The 27,282-nt window shown below is 39.8% G+C and overlaps 1 protein-coding gene across 1 annotated transcript in view; it reads left to right on the top strand.

Moving 5' to 3' along the window:
* The first annotated feature begins 3,854 nt into the window (after window positions 1–3,854).
* Window positions 3,855–27,282, top strand: part of DCP1B (decapping mRNA 1B) — a 68,301-nt gene continuing 44,873 nt past the window's right edge. Inside the window, exons 1-3 of the mRNA XM_070756476.1 lie at window positions 3,855–4,041; window positions 12,371–12,411; window positions 21,909–22,036. Coding sequence (XP_070612577.1) covers window positions 3,889–4,041; window positions 12,371–12,411; window positions 21,909–22,036 — 322 coding nt within the window. The 5' untranslated portion in view covers window positions 3,855–3,888. The remainder of the gene's footprint in view (window positions 4,042–12,370; window positions 12,412–21,908; window positions 22,037–27,282) is intronic.

Raw genomic sequence — 27,282 nt, 5'->3', positions numbered from 1 at the left:
TCCATATTAGGTTAAGACAGCCTTAAGAAAGTTTCCAGCAAGAATTACAGTATTATTTTATAGGCAGCAGTTAAGAACAAAGCACTAGAGGGCAGTATACCCATCTGTGTACTGTATAAATAAATACTGTATGTGCATTTACTCAAACTTTATGAGTAGTTTTTTCAGTACAGTGGAACCCCGACATAAGAGCTGCTCTACTTAAGAGCAACTCGAGATAAGAGCTGGGAGGGGAGAGATATTTTTGTTCTACTTACAAGCCCAAATTCGAGATACAAGCGCCAAGGAGCTGTCTCCTGAAGCCAAACGCTAACTTCCACGTTCGGCTTCAGGAGACAGCTGCGAAGCGGCGCGCGTGTTTTAAAAGGTTGCAGCCGGCCTGGGGGGCTCGGGGGGGTGCTTGCAGCTTTCTTTCTTGCTCTTTTTCTTTCTCTCTTTTACCTTCCCTTCCTCTATTTCTTCTTTTCTTTCTCCTTCCCACCTTCTTCCCTCCCTCCCTTCACTCATTCCTCTCTTACTCTCCCCTTTCATAAGTTTCCTTGCTTCCTTCCTCTGTTCCTGTCTCTTCCCCCTTTCTTTCTTTCTTTCTTTCTTTCTTTCTTTCTTTCTTTCTTGCTCTTTTTCTTTCTCTCTTTTACCTTCCCTTCCTCTATTTCTTCTTTTCTTTCTCCTTCCCACCTTCTTCCCTCCCTCCCTCCCTTCACTCATTCCTCTCTTACTCTCCCCTTTCATAAGTTTCCTTGCTTCCTTCCTCTGTTCCTGTCCCTTCCCTCTTTCCTTCCTTCCTTCCCACCCTCGGTCCATTCATTCACCCATTCCTCTCTTGATCGCTTAAAGCCGATCCCTGGTGCAAAAAGGGTTGGGGACCTCTGTCCTACAGGATTGGGTGGCAGAGAAGTTGAACATATGTAAATTTAAAAGTTTAAGAAAGTTTACAAGTTAAGTGAAAGAAACTTCATTATTCATTTATATGTACATGTACATTTCTTCATTAAAAACATGTCTTTCTGCATAATTTAGACTAACTTTGTGAGTTTTTTGAGGGCTGGAACCAATTAAAATTATTTACATTAATTCCTATGGGGAAAAGTCGTTCGAGATAAGAGCTGCTCGACTTAAGAGCCCAGGTCCGGAACGAATTAAACTTGTATCTCGAGGTACCACTGTATGTTCAGCTGGTTTGGCCAGAAAAAAATTGTAAGAGGGAAGAACGTTCTTGAATTCAAAATAAACAATAAAATGAAACAGAGGAGCCGATTTACCCTACATCTGCTTCATGCCCCCATTTCTGTTGAGTCAGAATTTTCTATGGTAATATATATTGCACGATTTATTAAGCTGTCATCTAACTACCTAAGTTAGTTTTGCTATCTCTGTTGAATGAATAAGAAAGCAGACAACTGAAGAGCTATAACACATTGGATAATTGTGTTTTAGAATATGGACCTCTTCCATAGATATTTGTGATGGTTTCTGGGTCACTACCATGACTTTGGCTGATATTTTAAATGCTAACCAAAAATTAATTTTAGTATTTGAGGGATTATATGGGGGACTGTAAAGGTTGGAGTTGAAAAAATCCAAGATGACACCAATAACTATGTGGTCTATTTAGTTACCAGGAGATTTTACTTTTTCTGTTTTAAGAGAGAAAACTTTAATGACATATGGTTAGGCAACTAGAGAATGCTCCATTTCACATTTATACAGGAAAGCTATATGGAAGTATGTCATAATTAAAAACAGTTGTTTGGGGGGTAATTATCTATTTAGAAATCGGAACTAATTGTTTAATTCAAACTACTATATTTCAGCTTTGTAAAATACAATCTTGAAATTGCAGCAAAAACAATTTAGTATAGAAAATAATTATGTTCTGCCACTTAATGGGCATCTTGATTTTTGCAGCCAGATACAATGTCCCCCTCCCTTTCTTTCGTTCAGTCATGTCTGATTTTTGGAGACTGCCTGGACAAGTCCTTGCAGGTTTTTTTGGAAGTTTTTTGTCATAGCCTTCTTCCCAGGGTTGAGAGAAAGTAACTAGTCCAATGTCATCCAGCTGGTTTTGTATCTAAAGCAGGACTAGAACCCTGGTTTCCCAATTTCTAGTGGGTGTCTTAACCACTGCACTAAACTGGAAAATCAAAAAAGGGAAAAATATATATTAGTATTTTCTCACAATTGCAGGGTCCTTGTTTCAGATTTTGAAAAAATCCCCTTGTGTTGGTTGCAACAGGAATTAGCCAACCAGCTTGTAACCTGAGCCTATGATAGTCTGTGATGGAAAGAAAGAAAGAAAGAAAGAAAGAAAGAAAGAAAGAAAGAAAGAAAGAAAGAAATGGGAGCAATTTTTTCAGCTACCCATTTTATTAAAAGTCATTGGTTCTAAGATTAAAGTGTACTGTATTCCTTTTAATGTATTTCATTTTTTTTTAAAGTTAGAAAAAGTGCTCCCAGACTTCTCATCTCTAGTTTATAATAGAGTATTTCCCAATATTATCAGTCATTTAGGAAATTCTGAAGTAAGAATCCCAGAAACTTAGTAAATTATCAAAAAAATGAGAGACTAGCAAAATGTCTAACATTTGCAAAAGGAATTTTAACACTCATGAAAAATAAGTTTAAAGAGCCAATAATGACCCTAAACTATACATTTTTATCCTCTCCCTTTCATTTATTTGCCTTGGCATAGAAGCAAAGATTTTGAAGAAAAAAGAAGTTGGAAAAACCATCCCCTAATGCAACATCTTAGTATTTGATTTAACTGCAAAATACATGCAAGAGTTACTAGTATCTTAAGTGGAGAGCATGGGATGAGCAGATCAGTCCATCTGTCCCTTCAACAGGTTTAGGACAAATCAATCCACCCATCCAGCAGACAAAAGTTTTTCTAGATTATTAAAATATGTAATCTCAGGCGGGGAGCATGTTCTTTCTTTCGGTGCTGAAGACCAGTCTTTAAAGCATTTTTTCCCTGGAACAAATTTAAGAAGAGAGGACTTGGTAATTTTAAGAATGGTGGGCCACTTCTTAAAGTTTCCAAGGATGAGAAAGAGTACTGCTGTACAAGAAAGATTAAGTAACTTCAGGATGATCTATTATTTGGGGTGGGGGGCTAACAGAGTTATCTCCATGAATCTATACAAAATTTAATGCAGCAGAATTCTGGTTCAATTTCAGCTTAATTTTTTTGTAAAACACAGGGCAGTTTGCATCAGCCTAGCCATTGGCGTGATGTTTTTTTTTAAGACGCCTAAAGAATTATGGACTTCAACTCCCAGAATTCCTCAGCAGACTCAAGTCTTCTAGATTCCAGCAAAGCTGCCCGAGGAACTCTGGGAGTTGAAGTCTACAAGTCTTAAAGTTGCTAAGGTTGGAGTCCCTTGTTCTAGACTGCAGTCCTGGCAACAAAATATCAAGATTATGGAAAATTATCTAATTACTCCGTCTGAATCTAACGTGAACCACTCACTAATGTTGAATTTTATCTAATCTCTGGGGGCAAGAGCTCTCCTCATATTGCTTATGTCATTTGGCAGCGTCTTTGGGGACTTGGTAATTTGCGTTTTATATCCTCGATTAAAATCCGTGTTGGGTTTTGTTTTTTTTAAAGTTGGCTGAAAAAAAACTTCAAAAAAATATATGAGTAGAGATGGAAGAAACCAAAGCCAAGATCGGCGATGGGAAAGCTGGAAGGGTTGCCAGTAGCAACAATCCTGCGCTAACGGCCATCGGCGCTCGATTTGTCGGGGCTCATTATCCCCCTCCCGTTTTTTGCGATTGCTTCGCTATCGGTGGCAAAGCCGTCCTGTTTGGATCTATTACTCGGAACTCGATTAGCCCCGCCTGTGCTCCGAAAGCGGAGAGTTATTTTTTCTCGGAGGCAAGATGGCCGCGTCAGTGGCTGGGGCTGCCCCACTGGGCAAGGGGTTGGACATCAGCTTGGCGGCTCTCCAGCGGCACGACCCCTACATCGGCAGCATCTTGGACGTGGCCAGCCAGGTGGCGCTCTACACTTTCGGGCATCGCGCCAATGAGTGGGTGCGTGTGAGCGAAGCGCAATCCCGGGACGGTTGGTGGGGAAGTGTTTAAGAAAGACGGAATAAAGTGCAGCTGTTGTTCCCGTACCGTAAATTCCCGAGTAGAGGAGCGGAAGGAGGAGGAGCCTTTCCAGCCTTTTACGTGGCATCCACTCAAGCGGGAGGTCCCGTAAACCCTCTAAAATCAGGGAGAGGCAAAGTTGGCTCTTTTATGACATGTGAACTTCAACTCCCAGAATTCCTGAGCTAGCATGATTGGCTGAGGAATTCTGGAAATTGAAGTCCACAAGTCAAAGAAGAGCCAACTTTGCCTATCTCTGCTCTAAATAAAGAGTCCCCAAACTTGGCAGCTTTAAGACTTGTGGACTTCAACTCCCAGAATTCTCTGCTGGCTGGAGAATTCTGGGAGTTGAAGTCCACAAGTCTTAAAATTGACAATTTGACGGCCTCTGCTCCAAATGATGATTCCCCTTCGGTCATTTTCTCCTTTTTCAGATTTGCTTGCTTATATTTGAGGCAGAGATCATTATGATCATTGGCCTATTATTCTTATTCTCTAATATTGTATTATTATATTATATTATATTTATTATATTATTCGCAAAAACCAGTAATACACAGTAAACAAGATTGATATGCTGGATTTTGTATCATAATATCACAAGTCGAACACTTCCCAAGCGTCTAGGACTGTGTGATGTATTTTCACATGATGTGTGCAGATCCAAGTACGGTGGCCTTTTGCAACTGACAGATCGTGATTTTGTCAATTGTTATTGTTTGCAACTGGCAGAGCGTGATTTTGTCAGTTGTTGTTGTTGTTGTTATTATTATTATTATTATTAATATTATTATGTTCACAAAAACGGTAGCCTTTTGCAACTGACAGATTGTGATTTTGTCAATTGTTGTTGTTATTATTATTATTATTATCATCATCATCATCACAAAAAACAGTAATACACAGCAAACAAGATTGATATGCTGGATTTTGTATCACAATATCACAAGTCGAACACTTCCCAAGCATCTAGGACTGTGTGATGTATTTTTGTATGATGCGCACAAATCCAAGTACGGTGGCCTTTTGCAGCTGACAGATTGTGATTATGTCAATGTTTATTGTTTTCAAATGCTGGCCGAGGTCTTTTGGCGCAGCACCCAGTGTACCAATTACTACTGGGACCACCTGTACTGGTTTAGACCAAGTTGTAGTTCGATTTCAAGTTCCTGATGTCGGCAAAGTTTTTCTTGGGGTTTTTCATCAATTCAATTGTCACCTGGTGTGGCGACATCAATGATCCATACCTTTTTCTTTTCCACAATCGTGAGATCCGGAGTATTGTGTTCCAAAACCCTGTTGGTTTGAATTCAAAAGTCCCAAAGTATTTTGGCATGTTTGTTTTCAACTACTTTCTCAGGCTTATGATCCCACCAGTTCTTTAGCACTGGTAGATGGTGGTTGTGGCACAGGCTCCAATGAAGCTTCTGGGCCACGTAGTTGTGCTTCTGTTTGTAGTCCGTTTGTACGGTTTTCTTGCAGCCGCTGAGGATGTGATCAACTGTTTCATCAGCTTCTTTGCAAAGTCTGCATTTTGGGTCATCAGATGATTTTTGATCCTGGCCTTGATTGCATTTGTTTTGATTGATTGCTCCTGGGCTGCAAGAATCAAACCTTCTGTCTCTTTCCTCAGTGTTCTTCTTCTTCATTATCATTATTTATTTTTTTACTCAATTTGTATGCCGCCCAACTCCCTGGGGACTCTGGCGGTTCACAACTAAAAAATAAAACATCTTTTATGGAGATGTTTAAAGGAGGGAGCTTTCTTCCCATTTAATTCTGTTTTATTCTTTGTAAGAGGTATCTGATTGGTCTTTGCTGCCTTGGGCTTATTTCAAAAAAAGGACAAAAGAGGTGTTCATCTGCACAAAATCTAAACAAAGTACATGTTGATTTTGCTTGCAGAAATCCCCTTTTCTTGCAATCAGGGAGCCACTTTCTGCTGATGAACTCCAGGGATCTGCCAGCAGAACTATCCTGGCTGCCAAGATAAGCGGAGAGGAGCTGGAATAAGGAGTTGTGAGAGGGGGCAGCCTGCCAGTGGAGGAAAGCAGCCAAAGTTTCATTGCTGGGGCCAACTTCCCATTCAAAACAGATGTATCTGCCATCTAGTCCCAAGTTAAAAGAGTCCGAGAATAGATTTAGTCAGTTTCAAGAATAATTAACAATATGGACGATCCAAAAACCAGTGTCCTAAATTCCCCACCTCCATCTCTTCGATAATATAAGATTATGGTGCAGAACAACCCTAGCCAGCCTGTTTTTAGTGCACCTGGCCTTTAGTCACTTAGTGCAGTGGTACCTCTACCTACAAATGCCTCTACTTACGAACTTTCCTAGATAAGAACCGGGCGTTCAAGATTTTTTGGCCTTTTCTCAAGAACCATTTTCCACTTACAAATCCGAGCTTCCGCAACTGTAATCGGAAAAGGCAGAGAGAAGCCTCCATGGGGCCTCTCTAGGAATCTCCTGGAGGAAACAGGGCCTCCACCCTCCCTGTGGTTTCCCCAATTGCACGCATTATTTGCTTTTACATTGATTCCTATGGGAAAAATTGTTTCTTCTTACAAACTTTTCTACTTAAGAACCTGATCATGAACGAATTAAGATTGTAAATAGAGGTACCACTGTATTTGACTGTCCAAATACATTAAGGTTGATAATTGATGATTGGGATAGGTGCTTTTCCATTGGCAGGGAGGGGAGTGCCTATAAGGGAGTGATTTGAAAGCTGGCCTGGAAAGTAAACAAATCCCTATTATGGAAGGGTTTTTGTTTTTGTTTTAAATTAATTGATTATGTGCCATCAAGCCATTGATGACTCAGAGCATCCAAGTGAATAGAGGTTCTCCATGATGAATCCTGGAAGAACCACTTCCATAATGGAAGTGCCAAGAAAACCGCATGGGTGTGTCAGCATAATTCCTGGGAGCTGAACATTGATGGTTGATTTTATTCGACCTGTATGGTTTCATAAATAAATCAAGGCTGAGAACATTTATCCCTATGGGGTGGGGTAGGTTGGGAGAGAGTGACTAGCCCAAGATCACCTAACCTGCTTTCATGTCTAAGGCAGAGGGGCGGCATACAAATCTAATAAATTATTATTATTATTATTATTATTGTTGTTGTTGTTGTATGACTGCAACTTGTTGCTTGTATCCTAAGATTTTTATTAATATTGATTGTTTCTTCATTGCTTATTTGACCCCTATGACAATCATTAAGTGTTGTACCGCATTATTCTTGACAAATGTATCCTTTTCTTTTATGTACGCTGAGAGCATATGCACCAAGACAAATTCCTTGTGTGTCCAATCACACTTGGCCAATAAATTTCTATTCTATTCTATTCTATTCTCACGATACAACTGCATTGCTTTTATTTTAAAGGTGACTACTGTAACTATTTCCCCCCCCAATTACGTATGTGCTTGCGTGCGTGCCTACTCACCTTCACAGCCTTATGTTTTGACCTTCCACAACAGTCACAGTTTTCTCATGTAGCCCCCTTAGGAAAATCAATTGTCCACCCCTGTGCTAGGTAGAATAGACATTGGCAGGATTACAGTGCTTTTGTCAAAATAATGAAATCAGCGTCATGTTTTTGCAGTGTAAGCTCTACCTTTTTGTCTGATCTGTGCGACAGCGTGAAGCACTGACAAAAGGGACAAAGCTTGTGGGTAATGGCACAAATTTGACTTTTGACATTTGTGTCCCCTTTCCTCCCTTTCTAGCGCTTGAACTGAACTGGCTGGGTGAGGGATAATCTTGTTTCCAACCATCCCACTCATAGGAGTTTAGTTCTAATTTGGAATTAGTTGCTTCTCTCGCCCTTTCCTTTAAAAAATATGTAAATAATAATAATAATAATAGTAATAATAACAACAACAACAATAATTATACAAGTATTATTATTAGTAGTATTATTAATTATTATTATTATTAATAATAATTAATAATAATTATTATTAATAACAACAACAACAACAACAACAACAACAATAATACTTGTAGGCCACCTTACTTAACCTGGAAAAACTAAATTAGAATAGAGTACAATAGAATGGAATGGAATTAATAATAATAATAGTAATAATAATAATAATAATAATAATAATAATAATTTATTAGATTTGTATGCCACCCCTCTCCATGGACTCGGAGCGGCTCACAACAAAATAACACAGTACAGCGTTCCCTCAATTTTTGCGGGGGATGCGTTCCGAGACCGCTTGCAAAAGTCGAATTTCCGCAAAGTAGAGATGCGGAAGTAAATACACTATTTTTGGTTATGAACAGTATCCCAAGCCTTCCCTTAACACTTTAAACCCCTAAAGTACAATTTCCCATTCCCTTAGCAACCATTTAGATTATTACTCACCATGCTTATTTATTAAAGTTTATTAAAAAAAATATTTATTAAAGGCAGATGAAAGTTTGGCGATGATATATGACGTCATCGGGCGGGAAAAACCATGGTATAGGGGAAACAACAGCAAAGTATTTTTTAATTAATATTTTTGAAAAAACGTGGTATAGACTTTTCGCGAAGTTCGAACCCGCGAAAATCGAGGGAACACTGTATAACAAATCTAATATTAAAAAACATTTAAAACCCCAGCATTAAAACCATGCAACACAATCATTCCATGCATAAACTATATATGCTTTGGGATATCTTAATTTCCCCAGAATAGAATAGAATAGAATAGAATAGAATAGAATAGAATTCTTTATTGGTCAAGTGTGATTGGACACACAAGGAATTTGTCTTTGGTTCATATGCTCTCAGTGTACATCAAAGAAAATATTTCCATTTTTTCCGCCTGTTCAGTCATATCTGAATTCTCAGAGATTGGCCTGTACAAGTCCCTGCAGTTTTCTTGGCAGCATTTTCACAAGTGGTTTGCCATTGTTTCCTTTCTAGGGCTGAGAGAGGATGACTGGCACAAAGTCACCCAGCCAGCTTTGTGCCTAAGGTAGGACTAGAACTCGTGGTCTCCCAGTTTCTAGCCTGCCTTAACTACTACATCAAAACGGCCTCTTCCAAATTAATAGTAAATAGGCTATAACTCATCTACACATTAACACTGTCCATTTGTCTTGGTGAAACTCTTTTCAAACAGATATGAAATTTATAGGTCAGTGCACATACCTCTCTCTCCTTTCAGGGTCAGTTTATTATTACTAATTTTATACCACTTCATTAAAATGTTTCAAGTGGTTTTTCTCCCCATTGGTTGATGCCATTATTTCTTTTCTTCCTTCCTTCCTTCCTTCCTTCCTTCCTTCCTTCCTTCCTTCCTTCCTTCCTTCCTTCCTTCCTTCCTTCCTTATTCTTTCCTTCTTTCTTCCCTTCCCTCCCTCCTTTCTTTTCTATCTATCTTCCTTTCTTCCTACCACCTTCCTTCCTTATTCTTTTCTTCTTCCCTCCTTTCCCTCCCTCCTTTCTTTTCTGTCTTCCTTTCTTCCCTCCTTCTTTCCTTCTTTCATTCCTTCCTTCCTTCCTTTCTTCCCTCCCTCCCTCCCTCCTTCCTTCCTTCCTTCCTTCCTGCCTTCCTTCCTTCCTTCCTTTTTATTGGATTTCTAGGCCACCCTTCTCCAATGAACTCAGGGCGGCTCACATAATAAAGTCAATACAAATACAATATCTAAGAAACCCAATATAAAATCTAAAAAAATAATATAAAACCTAATCTAAACCCCCACACAATTAAAAAACATTTAATTAATATTCATTCAAAATCATTCACTCGTATCGTTGGCCGGAGCAAAAAAAACAATAGTACTTGAAAAATAGCAATAACTGATTTTTCTCCTTTTTATTTTGTTTAAGTGACTCTTTCCTGATACATTCCTTGACTCACCACATCACCAAACTCCTCTTTCGGGAATATGTAAAAGATACTGTAATTTGCCTGTTAAATTCCAAAATATGTCTATTGAGTGTGATTACGTTATAATTGAACTATTTGTGCTTTTAACGCACCCAATGTTGATGATTACCCATGCATGCTAATTCCAAAATCCAGATATAGACAATATATTTGTTAGCAATGACCTAGATCGGGGTGGGTGGGAGAGGAGGCATTTTAGAGTTCTCCACTGGTTGCCCTTGCAAGTCCTTGTACATCAGTGGTTCTCAACCGGGGGGTCGGGACCCCTTTGAGGGTTGAACAACCGTTTCTCAGGGGTTGCCTAAGTCCAGGGGAAAAGACAATTTCCCCATGGTGTTAGGAACTAAAGCTTCTATTCTGGCGTCTTGGAACATATTTTTACAATCCAACCAATCAGATGTTTACAATGGTGGGTGTCCCTCAGACCTTCCTGCCAATCAGCTCAAAGCTCTGTTGGGAGAATTGGCACTAGACGTACGGTTGGGGGGTCACCACAACATGAGGAACTGTATTAAGGAGTCCCAGCTTTAAAAAGGTTGAGAACCACTGTTGTACATGATACAATAATTTCTTGTTTTATCTTGGACTCCAAATGAATTAAAATTAAAGGGGTTTTTTTTTGCTTTCATGAATTATATGTACTAAATTGGGAATTCCAAGTCCACGGTTTTTCCTGAAACAATCTTTCATCCTCAGTTGGCATTTTCAATATCTCGACTCTAACATACTTGACGGGATAGTTGAATGTGACTTGTTCAAAACTACATTTATGAAATCCGGGTTGAAATTCTATCTAGGATATGAAAAAATAATTAGTGTGTATTAATAATATAATATCAATTGTATAATATCAATATCAATAATATAAAAAATAATATAATACAGCTAAAGTGGTATACTGTATATGTTAAGCATACTGCTGTAGATATGAGTTGTAAAGCTCTGGGTGTCCTGTAGATGGCAGCCAAGATACATAGCTTCTATATATTCTTGCTGACATAAATATTTTTCCAGCCAGAGACAATCTACCTATTCTCTATATCAGTGGTCCCCAATGTTTTTTCCACCAGGGACCAGTTTCAGCAAGACAATTTTTCTATGGCCCGGTGGGGGCGGAAAGGGATGTGGTTGGGGGCGGGATTAAGCATGGGGGTGCTGGTCCTCCCCGCCCCTCTTTCCCGCCATCGCCCTGTGGCCGGCAGAACCTGCCTCCCAAGCCCTCTTGCCCAGCGGGAGCTAAGCGCTGGAGACAGGGGGTCAGGCTGGCCCTCCTGCCTCCCCCCAGCCAAAAATGCAAAAGCGCCCCGCGGCAGAAGCCAAAAGAGGCTTGAGCCTCTCGGTCCTTCCCGCCCCTCTGTCCCGTCCATCGTCCTGTGGCCGGCAGAACCTGCCTCCCGAGGCCTCTTGCCCGGCGGGAGGCGAAGCGCTGGAGGGAGGGGGTGGCGGTATGAGGGCCGGCAGCTGCTGACTCCACGGACCGGTGCAACATGCCTCGCGGCCCGGTACTGGTCCGCGGCCCGATGGTTGGGGACCCCTGCTCTATATCAGTGATGGTGAACCTTTTTCCCCTCGGGTGCCGAAAGAGTGTGAGTGCACGCTATCATGCATGCACAAGTGCCCGCATTTTAACTCAAGAGCAGTCTGTCTACAGTATTTACATATTATAAAGTGATTCCAATTTATTCCTTGTAGCTTGGTCTCGAATTCTACTAACCATATATCCTCTTACCTTGTCCCATCGTCCCATCAGTTCCCGCAAATCAGTTTCATTGCCCGAGTTCATCCTCTTGTCCATAATTTCAAATTGAATATGATCCACCATGTACCGGCACCAATTTTGTATTGCCCATTTTGTCGCATCCTTCCAACCCAAGACTATTACCGCCTGAGCGCTTTCTATCACTGCTTATTTTATTTCTCTAAATTCTCCCATCTCGTTCCTTTTAGCTAATACTGCCATTTTTTTTAATAATTGCCCATCGTATATTAAACATCCTATTGAGTAGAGAGAGTCTTATTACAGGACATTTACCACAAATACTATAATTCAGTAAAATTCTCAAAATATGGAAAAATGCCTGCTATCAGAAAATAATTTAAAAATTGTCCTTAATTCCCCTTAATTAATGAAGGAAACATTTCGTTTTAGGAGCATTTACAAGTTTTAAGATGTCTACTGGGGAAGAAAGTGCACTGTAGGTTTTGAAAAAAGAATTGACTTAGAGTACATTAATGTGCAATAAAGGCAGTGGAATCATTTATAAGTGTAAAAACACAAGTTACTTATCTCTACAAAATGTACTTTTTAATAGCTTGATTGCACATTTGCATGACATCAATACAACTAAACAGTTTTAATTTCATTTTAGGAGAAGACTGATGTGGAAGGAACATTATTTGTGTATACAAGGTGAGATTGTTAAAATATTTTTTCCTGATTAAAGTTATTAAGTCATTCCATTCTCAAAGTAGAAAAGAAAGAGCAAATAAATTAATTGTTTGAATCAGCAGTCGCACATTTCAAAATGCTATTTTCCTCTGGTGCAGTTATCAAAACACCAAATAAAATACCCTCACTTCGGTATTAATGGGGTGAATCAATATTTAAAATAACCTGCTCAGCAAATTTATTATACCTTGGGGCAAATTCCCTGACTGTGTCTCCTTTTAGAAAAATACAGTACTAACATTGAAAGAACAAACTTCTTCCCAGTATTACATAACAAACAGTGGAAGGCTACATTTGTGTCCCTCTCTGTTTGGTGTTAACCTTGTGTGTGTTTGAAGGCCATGCCAGGGTCCCTATTAACAATTTAATCCTCTTTGGCAATCTTTTGATGCCATCATTCATGGGAATAATCTCTTTCCTCCTCTGAAGTCAGAATTTGGCCTCCAGGCGTGGAAGGAGATAGTTATAAGATTACCAGATGTGGCTGCAACCATCAGGGCAGCAGGAAATTTGTATTTTATTTTATTTTATTTTATTTTATTTTATTTTATTTTATTTTATTTTATTTTATTATTTTATTATTTTATTATTATTATTATTTTATTTATTTTATTTTATTTTATTTTATTTTATTTTATTTTATTTTATTTTATTTTATTTTATTTTATTTTATTTTATTTTATTATTTTTCTGTCTGTCTGTCTGTCTGTCTGTCTGTCTGTCTGTCTGTCTGTCTGTCTGTCTGTCTGTCTGTCTGTCTGTCTGTCTGTCTATCTATCTATCTATCTATCTATCTATCTATCTATCTGTTTGATTTCTATTTTTGTGTTCCTTTGCTGCCATCTAGTGGCCATCCAGAGAGTTACATCCTATAGTTGATATTCAAGGGGAAAATGCTTCTAAGATCTTGCTACAGTGATCTCACCCCAAGCACGACCCACTTCCTTTTATAAACTAAATATCTATACATCTTAATTTAAAATTCTGTTTGTAAGGCTCTTTGATTTTTTTTAAGTGCACACTGCTCAAAATAAAGGGAACATTTAAACCACACAATATAACTCCAAGTAAATCAAACTTCTGTGAAATCAAACTGTCCACTTAGGAAGCAACACTGATTGACAATCAATTTCACACACTGTTGTGCACATTCAACTTTATATTGAACAACTTTATACTCTCAGGTATTCCATGAGAATATTTCATTCATTCAGATCTAGGATGTGTTATTTGAGTGTTCCTTTTATTTTTTTGAGCAGTATATATAAAGGGGAGCGAAAATATTACAATAAATAAATAGCAAATGTGACATTTTGTTGTCATCAGAATATAGATTATGTAACTGGGTATCGACGGCAAGTCGCTAGGAATTTTGGGATGACACCAAATGGTTAAGAATGGTTAAGAATATCTGAATTTTATTTCTCGGGGCGATATCAGTCTGGAGCTTATTTAGCCTGAAGCGAGGGACCATTTTAAATTTAATAGATAAAAGAAAATGATCCCCATCCTGATGGCTTTGCTTGTAAAGTATTCACAAACAAATATTTGTAAAATTCACACATTTTGTTCTTGAAAAATAACTGGTTCAGTGTGTTAAAAATAGACAGCAGGGTGATGACAGATTGTATCTTGCAGCTGTGGCTATTTGGATAATTAAACTGGATTAGAGATTGCTACTGCTAAAATTGAGGGGCAGACAAATGCAATTTAAAATATTAGAAGTTATCCTATTGGAAACGACAAACAAAGCGAGCAATCTGCAGATGGGGCGATGCCTCAATTGTTATTGTTTAGTTTCTTTCAGTTCCATTTTTGTTTCAATTTTTTGTTGTTGTTGCCTTGTTTCATGTATTGTACATTCCGTCTCTCGACTCAGCTTGTCCTCTGGGACTCTCAACTTGAAACGCTTCCCAGATATTTTATTCTGATTCTTTTCAGTGGTTTTTCAATTTGGGTTCAGATTAAAATGTCCCACTAGTTTCAATTGCTGTGTGCAGGAGAAAAAGGAGAAATGGTGACAGAGCTTCCAGAGCAGTGGTTCTCAACCTGGGGGTCGGGACCCCTTTGGGGATCGAATGACCATTTCACAGGGGTCACCTAAGACCATGGGAAAAAGCAAATTTCCTATGGTGTTAGGAATTAAAGCTTCTATTCTGGCGCCTTGGAACACATTTTTACAATCCGACCAATCAGGCGTTTACAGTGGGAGTGTCTCTCTGACCTTCCTGCCAATCACCTTAAAGCTTTGTTGGGAGAAGTGGCGCTAGACTTATAGTTGGGGGTCACCGCAACATGAGGAACTGTATTAAGGGGTCGCGGCATTAGAAAGGTTGAGAACCACTGTTTTAGAGAATAAATGTCTTCTCTGTCATCTCTTGTGCTAACATAATAGGGCAGTTGGCCTACAAACCTATAAGCCTTGGGTAATATTTTAAAAGGGGGTGGAATTTAATCATAGGAAAGTCTCTCTCTCTCTCTCTGTACAGTATATATGTGTGTGTGTTTGTGTGTACACACATATATACACACACATGTTTATGTGTGATGCTCCTTCCATATACCAGGGTGACGCGCTTATTCTAAGTAAAAGCCATTGCTTTATGCTTTATGGGGAGGCGAATCAGATGAATAAACCGGAAGGAGGCTTCGAGATTGTAAATATAAATTTGGGGACAATGCAACGATATTACTCTGCAAAGCCTTTGCTAGAATTATGCACACTCTGCTTTTTCAAGGTATGCTGCTAATAATTATATAAGTGTAAAACAACATGTACTGTAGGTCAATTCCCCCTCCCAAAAAACCACCATTCGTTAAAGAAACTACTTTCTGAAAGACGATTCAGTGATCCACTATCAGTAGAATGGTCATAAAACTCTGCACATCTGGGAAATCAATAATAAAGTCCAGGGAAATTGTATCCTATAGTCCAATGGTAATAGCTGGAGTAAACTGGTAGGCTTAGCAGAGCCACCTTTGATTCTATGGTAGACATAATATGAAATCTCTAACCAAAGATGCAATGACTCCAAAACAACCCTATGCCTTGCAATTGTATTGTACAAAGTGTAAAGATAACTATGAATAAGTAATGCAAGACCACTTACAGTATTTTTAGGAGTATAAGACGCACCTTTTTCCACCCTAAAAGAGGCTGAAAATTTGGGTGCGTCTTATACTCTAAATGTAGCTAATGATCTTCTCAACTCTTACCGGCTTGCAAGCTCTTTCATTGTTACTCCCTGCGAATAATGTTTTCCAAGCCCTAACTCTTTGCAGGGTTTTTTTCATTGTTCTACTTGGTCCAAATGTTTCTTCCCAACCTTAACCAGGTGCTAACGATGTACCCAGCTCTTACTAGCTTGCAAGCTCTTTCATTGTTACTCTCTGCGAATAATGTTTTCCAAGCCCTAACTGTTTGCAGATTCTTTTTCATTGTTCTACTTGGTCCAAACATTTCTTCCCAATCCTAACCAGGTGCTAACTATGTACCCAGCTCTTACCGACTTGCAAGTTCTTTATTACTCTCTCCGAATAAGTTTTTTTTAAGCCCTAACCAGGGGGATAAAATAATGTGCTGAAGCTGACCACACTAAAGATGCTAGCCAGATGAATATCTGGCAGGCAGATCCCCCCCACCCCATTTTCCTCCCCAAAAGCTAAGGTGGGTCTTATACTCCAGTGCATCTTATACTCCGAAAATTATGGTAAGCATCAGTTCAATTCTGAGAAAGAACAGGGGCTATGGAAGAAACTCAAGATGTTTCTTTTCTCATTTTTATTTCTTTCTCAGGACTGAACCTATGGTTCCTGAGAGCTTTACTGCTCTTGAGTTCCTTCTTCAAGGTTATTTTTGTACATATTGTCATGGCTAAATTGCAACACCTCTTCCCTGGGAGGAACAGGAACATAAAAATGACCATTGTGAAAAAGTTCTTCAGCCACAGGAAAAGGGAGAATGCAGCATTGCTGGCTAATTCTGCCAACTGCCAGTTTGATCCTAACCAGCTCAAGGTTGACTCAGCCTTCCATTCTTCTGAGGTTGGTAAAATGAGGACTAGTGATGGGCGAACCCAACGGTGGTCGGGTTCGGCAAGTTCGGACAAACTTCACGCAAAGTTTGGCTGAACACGAACAGGAACTTGAACGGTCCGTGGCACCAAAGCTCCACCCCCGGAATCCCATCATTTTTTATTTTAACGGATTTTTTATTTTTATTTATTTTTATTTTTACGAAAAAGGACGCCGCAGCAGTGCCGCAAGCAAAGGGAGGTCCTTTCACGTTAAAATATTGTTTTTATTTTTACGTGAAAAGACCTCTCTTTGCTTGCAGCGCCGCTGCGGCGTCCTTTTTCATAAAAAAAATTTTTTTTTACATGAAATGACCTCCCTTTGTAGGAGCTGGGGAATCCCTCCCACGAAGAGATTCCGAAGGCAGAGCTTTGACGTCACGTATACCGGCAGGTTGCTAAGGACGCCAAGGTGATCACTTCCTGGATTCCATGGATTTCATCATAGCAGATGATTTTATGGGCTATGCTTAGCTCATGTTTTAAGCGACATAGTTCTAAGCTTTCTAAACCTAGGATTGTAAGTCTAGTTGCAACAGAATAGGGTATTAGTAGAAATTTAGATGTTATAAATTGTTTTTCACTTTGTTGTGAGCCGCCCCGAGTCTGCGGAGAGGGGCGGCATACAAATCTAAATAAATAAATAAATAAAATAAATAAGTGAAGGAGAGGAGGGCTCTTCTAGTAAAGTATCTCTGGATGCTTTCTAGAGTGTTTATGTCAGAAATGCAGTGTGGGTTCCAGGCAGATGAACTGTATTCAAGGATTGGTCTGGCAAAAGTTTTGTATGCTTTGGTTAGTAGTGTGAGATTACCGGAGCAGAAGCTACGTAGAGTTTCTAGGTCTCTGCTATGTAAGAATGGGTTGCCCCTTGGCCAGATCCATCTGCATTCTTTGTGTCCTATGCTTGGAAAATCAGCTGCCACTTTCCAAATTGGCCCAGAGCCTGTATTTGCACAGACGCTTTAACATATTCCTGACACGAGCAGATGTAAACCTCCTCTTGAATAAATCAAAATGTCATCTGGGTAAATGATACATATTTGTCCAGAATATCTCATTCATGAATTTGGAAAAGAAAGTGGGGCAATTAACTAGACCAAAAAGCTCCACTCAAACTTGCCTGTAATAAGGGTCAAAAACTGATAAATATTCATGGGCCTCCTTCATTCAAATGGAATTGCAAGCTGTTCTCAAGACCAACTTAGTGAAAACATATGTTTTCTGGAGATGGCCCAGCAGTTCCGGAAAAAAAAAGAGACAGTGGATAATGTTCTCTAATGGTCAGAAAATTGAGAAGCTGAAAGTCATAACCTGCGTCTTATACTCCTAAAAATACTGTAAGTGGTCTTGCATTACTTATTCATAGTTATCTTTACACTTTGTACAATACAATTGCAAGGCATAGGGTTGTTTTGGAGTCGTTGCATCTTTGGTTAGAGATTTCATATCATGTCTACCATAGAATCAAAGATGGCTCTGCTAAGCCTACCAGTTTACTCCAGCTATTACCATTGGACTATAGCAGGGGTCCCCAAACCTTTTACACAGGGGGCCAGTTCACTGTCCCTCAGACTGTTGGAGGGCCGGACTATAAAAAAACCTGTGAACAGATTCCTATGCACACTGCACATACCTTAGTTCTTTCTCTCTCTCTCACTCACTCTTTCTCTCTCTCTCTCTTGCTTTCTTTCTCTCTCTCTCTCTTGCTCTCTCCCTCTCTTTCTCCCCCTTCCTTCCCTCCCTCCCTCCCTCCCTCCCCTCCCTCCTTCCTTCCTCTCCACTTCTTTCCCTTGCTCTTTTTCCCTTTTCTTTCTTTCTCTCCACTTCTCTCTCTTTTCCCTCTTTCACCCTCCCTCTTCTCTCCCCGCGGAGGACTCACCCGACAAACCTCCACCCTCCGACCCCGGACTCCCATTCAATCCCCATTCAGAAAATGGGAGCTAGCAACTCAAAGAGGAGGAGGCGGCGGGGTGTGTGTGTATGTGTGTGTGTTGTGCCCAGTTTGGCTTTTGGCAAGCCTTGCTTTACCTCGGGTGAGATAAGATTGAAGGGGACGTTCTCACTGCTTTTCCAGTGCGGCCTTGGAAAAGATCCGTGGGCCAGATAAATGGCCTCAGCGGGCCGCATGTGGCCCGCGGGCCGTAGTTTGGGGACCGCTGGACTATAGGATACAATTTCTCTGGACTTTATTATTGATTTCCCAGATGTGCAGAGTTTTATGACCATTCTACTGATAGTGGATCAGTTTAGAAAGGTGGCTCATTTTATTACTTCTAAAGAGTTACCATCTGCTCTGGAAACTGCAGAGCTGTTTCTAGGCCACGTTTTCAGGGGCTTAGTAAATTGTATGACCTCATCTCATGACTCTCAATTTACATCTCAATTCTGCAAAGGCCTTTTTTCAATTACCGGACATTAATATTCATCTGCCATCGGCACATCACCAAGAATTGAATGGGAACATTGTGCAGAATAATGCAATATTAAAATAATATTTGCATTGCTAAATAGCTTAGCCATAGAACAGTTGGGCAGACTTGTTGCGATTTGCAAAATGCGCACATAAGCCACTCTGCATTCCTCTACTACCATGGCTCCTTCCAAGCAAATTATGGCTTTCGCCCACGCTGTTTATCCGTCAGACTCCTGCCTCGCTTTTTTGAGCCTCTGATTTCCCAAAGGGAAAGACACAGCACAGCTCATCTTAAGGAAACAGCTACATTTGGATAAGGAGAGGTAATGCTTATAGGACACAGAACTACAAGCAGGGACTGCTGTGGGCAAGGGTAGGCAAAGTTGGCTCTTCTATGACATGTGGACTTCAACTCCCAGAATTCCTGAGCTTGCATGATTGGTCCAGGAATTCTGGGAGTAGAAGTCTACAAGTCATAAAAGAGCCAACTTTGCCTACCCGTGCTATGGGGGAATTAGCAGAGGTGGGCTGCTAAGGTGGAACGGTGATGTGTGCTTGCCCCCATGGCCCTGAGTGCTAGCGGAGTCCAGCGGAATTACGCTACTGCATCTGGGCAGGTAGCAAAATCACAAGCGGACACGCAGGCTTTCCTGTGTTTTGGCACGGTTTAGATTACCTCCGCATGATTCCCAGCAACTGGTCAGGTCCCACAGAGTTGGCCTTCTCCGGGTTCTATCAACTAGACAATGTAGTTTGGCAGGAGCTAGGAGAACAGTCTTCTCTGTGGGGGCCCTGGCCCTCTATAATCAGCTCCCCACAGAGATTTGCATTGCCCCCCCTCCTCTCCTTCCGTAAAAGTTTAAAGCCTTATCTGTGTCTCCAGGCTTGGGGCCATTAGACTCCCTGGCCGACGAGTGTAGTATGTCTTGCTGTGTGAATGGGAATGGATGATTTTAAATGTTATTAGAGTTTTTAATGTTTTTTAACTATATTAATTGGATTTTTTAGATTGTATATTGTTTATTGTTTTGATATGTTGTGAGCTGCGTTGAGTCCCCAGAGAGGGGCAGCATACAAATCCAATAATAAATGAATGAATGAATAATCCAATAATAAATGAATGAATGAATGAATGAATGGATGGATGGATGAATGACTTGATGGATGGATGGATGGATGGATGGATAGATAAGTAAGTAAGTAAGTAGGTAGGTAGGTAGGTAGGTAGGTAGGTAGGTAGGTAGGTAAGTAAGTAAGTAAGTAAGTAAGTAAGTAAGTAAGTAAGTAAATAAATAAATAAATAAATAAATAAATAGCTAGCACTGGACTCCGCTAGCACTCAGAGCCACGGGGGTGAGCACACATCACCGTTCCACCTTAGCTGACCACCTCTGGGAATTAGTATGATTTTTCATTCAGTTTCTACCTTCTTCCCATCAGTCCAAGAAACTCAACTCGAGGGGTTTTTTTTGGGGGGGGGGGAAGGGCTTCCCCATGAGAGCTCAAATCAGCCTGGCTGGCTTTCATTTGCAATTGTCCACTATTGTGAAATGCAACACTTCAGATTTTAGATATGGGGGAAGGTTTGAAATGATTGATGATTATAATAATTTATTAGATTTGTATGCCGCCCATCTCCGAGGACTCGGAGCGACTCACAAGTGAAACATCATATACAAATCCAATGTTAAAACAGTTTTAAAAAACCCTATTAAAAAACAACCATACGACCCAAACACACCATTCTTAAAGTCAAAACAGCTAAGGATATCTCAATTCCTCCATGCCTGGCGACATAGATGAGTTTTCAAAAGTTTGCGAAAGGCAAGGAGGGTGAGGGCAGTCCTATCTCCTAATATTTAAAGCACTGGAAGAGCTATCCTGACATAGAACAATGGTGGGAAGTGGAGATGCGTGAGTGGTCCTCACTTAATAACCATTTGTTCAGCAGTGAAATTATGGTGTGTCAGCCTTCCCAGATAAGCCAGACAGGAAACATGACTAATTCTGGGAAGCAAACTGTTCCATTGATTAATTGCTCTTTATTCTGTATTTCTTCTTCGTTCCAGGTAGAATCGCTATTTAATGAGCTTCCACTCATTGCTTCTTGTCCTGACCTCGGATGCTCTGGATAATAAGTCAACCCCTTCATTTCTTTGTTGTCCTTCAAGTACTGGCAGTAGCTCTTTCTTGGAAGTTAAAAATTTTGAGAGCATAATAATTTCCTTGAACTCTCAAAAATGGCTGATTATAAAAGTGTTGGCACTTGAAAAGTTTTAAAAACTTTTTTCTAGAATGGAATAGAATTCTTTATTGGCCAAGTGTGATATTGGACACACAAGGAATTTGTCTTTGGTGCATATGCTCTCAGTGTTCATGAAAGAAATGATACATTTGTCAAGAATCATAAGGTACAACATTTAATGATTGTCATAGAGGTCAAATAAGCAGTGAAGAACCGCCTGCTACCGCACGAATCCCAGCGACCGATAAGGTCCCACAGAGTTGGCCTTCTCTGGGTCCCGTCGACAAAACAATGTCGTTTGGCGGGCCCCAGGGGAAGAGCCTTCTCTGTGGCGGCCCCGGCCCTCTGGAACCAACTCCCCCCGGAGATTAGAACTGCCCCCACCTTCCCTGTCTTTCGTAAACTACTCAAGACTCATTTATACCGCCAGGCATGGGGGAGTTGAGATATTCCTTCCCCCTAGGCCATTACAAGTTATGCATGGTATGTCTGTGTGTATGTTTGGTTTTATAATAAGGGTTTTTAGTTGTTTTATTATTGGATTGTCACATGCTGTTTTTATCATTGTTGTTAGCCGCCCCGAGTCTATGGAGAGGGGCGGCATACAAATCCAATAAATTATTATTATTATTATTATTAATTAAAATTAATAAAATCATAAGGATACAAGCAACTGAATTATTTTTAGTAGATAGTTGATGGTTTCAATATTGGTCATTTTCAGATCAGCTTCGCCCAAGTATGGATTTACCATTATGAATAGGCTGAGCATGGAAAATCGGACAGAACCCATAACAAAAGATCTGGATTTCCAGTTACAGGATCCTTTTCTTCTCTACAGAAATGCTAAGTGTGAGTAACTTACCAGCACGTGAGCAAAATGAATTGTTATATAAAATGGCTTTCTTACACACTGCTTCTAAACAATCTCATCTCTTTAGAAAAGCGTGTTTCAATATTTTACCAAGAAACATATTTTAGTCCCACATCAGAGTTGTGTTTGACCTTGGAGGACAGATGTGGCCAGCTCAATATCACTTGTGACGGGCATGCCTTTGGTGGCCCGAGCACTCTGCCAGCAAAATTGGGCTCTCAAGCTTTTGGACGTGCCAGCTTCTTACAACTTCTGCCAGCAAAAACAGAGCTTGGGAAGGCCACCTGCGGCCAGTCCTTTGCTGTTTCCAGGGTGGCCCTGCAGGCCAGATCTAAGCACCCCGTGGGCCGAACACCCTGCCTCTACACAGAGGACCACACAGATTAATAAAATTGCTGCTAGGAAAGGTAACTGGAAAACGGGCAAAGAGATACAGTAGTACCTCTAGATACGAGTTTAATTCATTCCAGAAGGGAGCTTGTATGTGGAACAACTCGTATCTGGAACAAATGGCTTTAGACTTTGTTTTTCCCCTCCAAGATAACCAAAAGCAAGGATTCTTGCGCCACCTAGTGGACGCTCGGCTCGTATCCCGAATTTGAGCTCGGGTCTCGAAAAGAAATTTCTCTCCCCTCGTGGCTCGTATCTTGGAATACTCGCATGTGGAGCAGCTCGTATCTAGAGGTACTACTGTACATATAATCCTGGATTTACGACTCCAATTGAGCCCAACATTTCTGTTACTAGGCGAAGCAGTTAAGTGAGTTTTACCTTATTTTGCAACCTGTCTTACCTTCAGTTGTTAAGTGAATCACTGAAATTGTTACGTTAGTAACAACAGTTGTTAAATCAGACTTTGGCTTTGTCAGAAAGTCACAAGATGGTCCTGGGACACTGCAACTGTCATAAATATGAATTGATTGCCAAGCATTCCATGGTCATAAATGCGAAAAACAGTCATAAGTCACTTTTTTCCAGTGCCGTGGTAACTTTGAGCACTCACACACACACAAAAAAAATATTGTAAATCAAGGACATCCTGTATGTGCTTCAATCTCTCCTGAAAATTCTCCCTCCCAGCCAGCTGGGGAATTCTGGGAGTTGAAGTCCACTAGGCTTAAAGTTGCCAAGATTGGGGACTCCTGGTTTAAAAGAGAAGTGGCACTGGAGCTCATTATAGCAATACATGGACAGCCTCCTGTTTAAAGGCATTTCGTGGAAGGGGACCTCTAACAATTTTGTGGAAGGGGGCCCCTAGCAATTTTGAACATGGTTTATAATGTCATTTGGCTGGTATATGAACTCTTGAAGAAGTTGAGAAAATTTAATTGGTCTTCTGGGTGACTAATGTTTCAATAGGAGAAAAAAAATGTAGTGAAAACTGAATGGTGGAATACTTGGTGCGGCTGACATAAGCATATCCAAATAAGCAGGGATTAACACCAGGCAAACAACTCAGCAGAAAACATTACCTTCATCAAGGATCTACCAAGCACCACTGGCAGGGCAAGCTTATATTTATTTTATTTATTTATTTATTTATTGGATTTATATGCCGCCCCTCTCCGAGGACTCGGGGCAGCTCACAACATATAAAAGAACAATGCGATACAAATACAAATCCAATTAATATGAATGCATCAATCTAAACTAAAATCTCCATTATTAAAAATCAATCATACCCACTCAACAACAACATACATGTCATTCGTCGGCTAGGGTGCTAGAGTCTAATTGCAGCATAGATGAGTCTTTAGACTCTTACGAAAGGCGAGGAAGGTGGGGGCAGTACGAATCTCTGGGGGGAGCTGATTCCAGAGGGTTGGGGACCCCACAGAGAAGGCTCCTCCCCTAGGTCCTGCCAAATGACATTGTCTAGTTCAGTGATTTTCAACCCTTTTTGAGCCGCGGCACATTTTTTACATTTACAAAATCCTGGGGCACACCACCAACCAAAATGACACAAAATGGCACCCTGAGACACTCTCCTCTCTTTTTCCATCCCTGTCTCCTCCCCACCCTTGTGTGTGTGTGTGTGTGTGTGTGTGTGTATACACACTCGTGAACCATTTCCAAAAACAGGTGAGGGCTGGGGTTTTTTCCTCTCTTATTCTTTGGGTGCTTTTTATCATATGCTTTAAATCAAGAGTCACTTCTCTCTCTTTTTTGTTTCTCTCTCTTTCCTCTCATTCTCTGTCTCAATCATTTTCTCATTTCTCTTTTTTTCCTCCCCTTTTTGCTCATTTCTCTCTCTCTCTCTCCCTTCTCCTTTTCTCTCTCTCTCTTTTGCTTTCTTTCTCTCTATCTTGCTTTCTTTCTCTCTCACTCTTGCTTTCTCTCTCTTTCTCTCTTTTCTTTCTCTCTTGCTTTCTCTCTCTCCTCACTCTCTTTTTCTCTCTCTTTCTCTCTCTCTTGCTTTCTTTCTCTCTCTCTCTCTCACTCTCTCTCTCAGCAAAAAGTTGCGAGACCGGAACCAGAGCTTCCTTCTTCGCGGCACACCTGACCATGTCTCGCGGCACACTAGTGTGCCATGGCACACTGGTTGAAAAACACTAGTCTAGTTGATGGGACCTGGAAAAGGCTGACTCTGTGGGACCTGAACAGTCATTGGGATTCATGCGGCAGAAGGCGGTCCCGCAAGTAGTCTGGTCCCATGCCATGTAGGGCTTTATATGTCATAACCAACACTTTGAATTGTGTCCGGAAACCCATCGGCAGCCAATGTAGTTATATATATAAACAGGGAGCAAATATGTTGTTATCTGGTTGGTAACAAGGACTTTACAAATATGTTTTTCTGCACAAGTTTTCTATCCCTAAATATAGATTAAGTAATATATATTTAGGACTGTTGATCCCTCATCCATGTAATAACACTTCTAGATTTTTAAGATCAGTCAAGGTCAACTAAGTACTGCTATCCTAGCTGGGTCAAATAAAACAAAAAGATGGTAATTAAGGGCCTTTTGTTTTATTTTCTGATGTTATGAAAGAGCTGTATATATAGAGAGAGACAAAGAGCTCAGTTTAATAGGCTAAGATACAATCTTCTGAAAGCAATTTTGTTTATTCTTACTGTTAATTACTTAGACTATATTGTTTGCTGTTTTCCTTCAGTGAATACTTTACACATTCCAATTCAAAATGTTTATTTAAAAACAGCTTCACTTCATCTCTAAGTACAAATAAACTCAATAGCAGCTATTTTCTTGGTCTAGCTAACTGTAGCTGGGAGGCAAAATTATTGCTTACTGTAAGAAAATTACCTTTTCATGCCGTTATTAAATTGACTAGTACTTAAATTCTATGAATTATATTTCTGTTATGTATAATTTTGACTAACATTCTGTCTGCATTTTATGCTGGTTAATCAGTCCTTTATGTTATAAATTGAGAATGTGATATTTTAAATAAAATTTTAGAAATAAGTGATTTTAAAAAGTAGGTGGATTATTAAATCGGAAATATGTGATATAAATTAAGAATTGGCACGGCATAGACCTTGTGATTTTGGATTAAAACTCATCAATCACCATTGACTGTGCTAGCTAAGTCTGGTAAGAATGGAAGTTTCTTGACATTTAGAGAGTGTTATTATTAGATTTTTAATGGCTAATTATGAATTTTGAAATTTGAAGTCCACAACTTGAAGATGCCATGGTTGAGAAATGGCATTTTAATGATTTGAAAAGAAGAGTTTCATTAATACTCATGGACTTTGCAAAGCCACTTTTTAAAATGCTTTGCAAAAATTAGTGACTGTATCAAAATATTTATGTAGCTTTCCAAAAGCTCTGGTAATCAACTAAAGTTCTCCTATACCTGAATTAAAACCTGGATTTTAAGGAGAGCTCAATACAACTCTATTCAGGGCATACTTGATAGTTGTTAATATTTAGCTATGGGAACACTGAAATTAGCTTGCCAGCAATATTATTTAACTGCAAACCATACTTGGATTAGCATTATTTCAATAGTTGATCCAGCTGTTGCATTTCCAAATTTGTAGAAATGATTGATGGGTTCTTAAACAGCTGTCTTGCATATGCTGGGTTTTTTTTCTTGTTCAATTTTCTTATTCCATAGCAAGAGCTTGTTAACCTCACATTTCCCCCAGAATGTTAATTTCAAGTTAGGAAGTGTCACACAATAATAAAGTTCTCTGGTTGCCATCCGCACACAGTATTTTTGAATAATAAACTGATAACCTTAGTGAAGAATCAACCTCCATAAATGAGATGGTATAGCAAGTGATTTCTAATACATTTCACTTGGATTTCAGATTAGGTCAATGGTTCCCAACGTTGTGCCCATGCTCCACGGGGGTAGGGGGGGATTTGATTTTTAATGGGGGCAATTTGAACCTTATTTAAAGCAAGTTAATGGCCTTTGAGGCTTCCTCCGCTTGAGTAGGATTTCACTTTTTGAATAATAAAAATTATATGTCACGGTGGAGGGGGGATTAGGATTTTAGAGATGCTTAGGTAGGGCATGGCCAAAAAAAGGTTGGAAACTACTGGATTAGGTTAACAAGTAACACTGATTTTAGGTGAGTATCATGAGAAATAAAACAGGTGGAATATACAAAGACTTTTTCACAGTCTTTCTTACATAAGTCTGAACAGCATTACGATAAAATTGTTGAGTGGAATATTTTATTTCTTTGTTTAATTTATATACCGCCGAACCCATGAAGGACGCTGGGTGGTTTACAACAGGAAAAAGACATCTAAAAGACAATTTAAAAATCAATTTTCCAAGCATAAGCTCGGAGATTAAAAACCACAGAATTGTGTATGCTTTTTAACAGATCGTTAAATGCACATGCAGGTGGTCCTTGATTTACGATGACAGCTGAGCCGAAAATGGATGTTGCTTAATGAAGCATTTGTGGAGTTTTGCCCATTTTATGACCTTTCTTGCCCCATTGCAGTTATTAAATTAGTGACACGGTTGTTAAGTGAATCTGGTTTCCCCCTTGACTTTGCTTGTTGGAAGATTGCAAAAGTGGGTCACATGACCTCTGGGACACTGCAGCAGTCATAAATATGAACCAGTTGTCAAGTGATTAGGATTAGGGTGCCCGAACGTTGACTTCATGACCATGCTGGATACTGCAATGTGGGAAATGGTCAGAAGTCACTTTTTTAAGGCGCCATTGTAATTTTCAACGGTCACTGAATGAACTGATTTAAGTTGAGGAGTATCTGCCGTACTTTTCAAC

The sequence above is a fragment of the Erythrolamprus reginae genome, chromosome 6 (assembly GCF_031021105.1).
Source record: "Erythrolamprus reginae isolate rEryReg1 chromosome 6, rEryReg1.hap1, whole genome shotgun sequence".
NCBI classification, from domain to species: domain Eukaryota; kingdom Metazoa; phylum Chordata; class Lepidosauria; order Squamata; family Dipsadidae; genus Erythrolamprus; species Erythrolamprus reginae.
The sequence above is the reverse complement of the archived record's forward strand: the minus strand, read 5'-3'. Positions and strand labels throughout refer to the sequence as shown.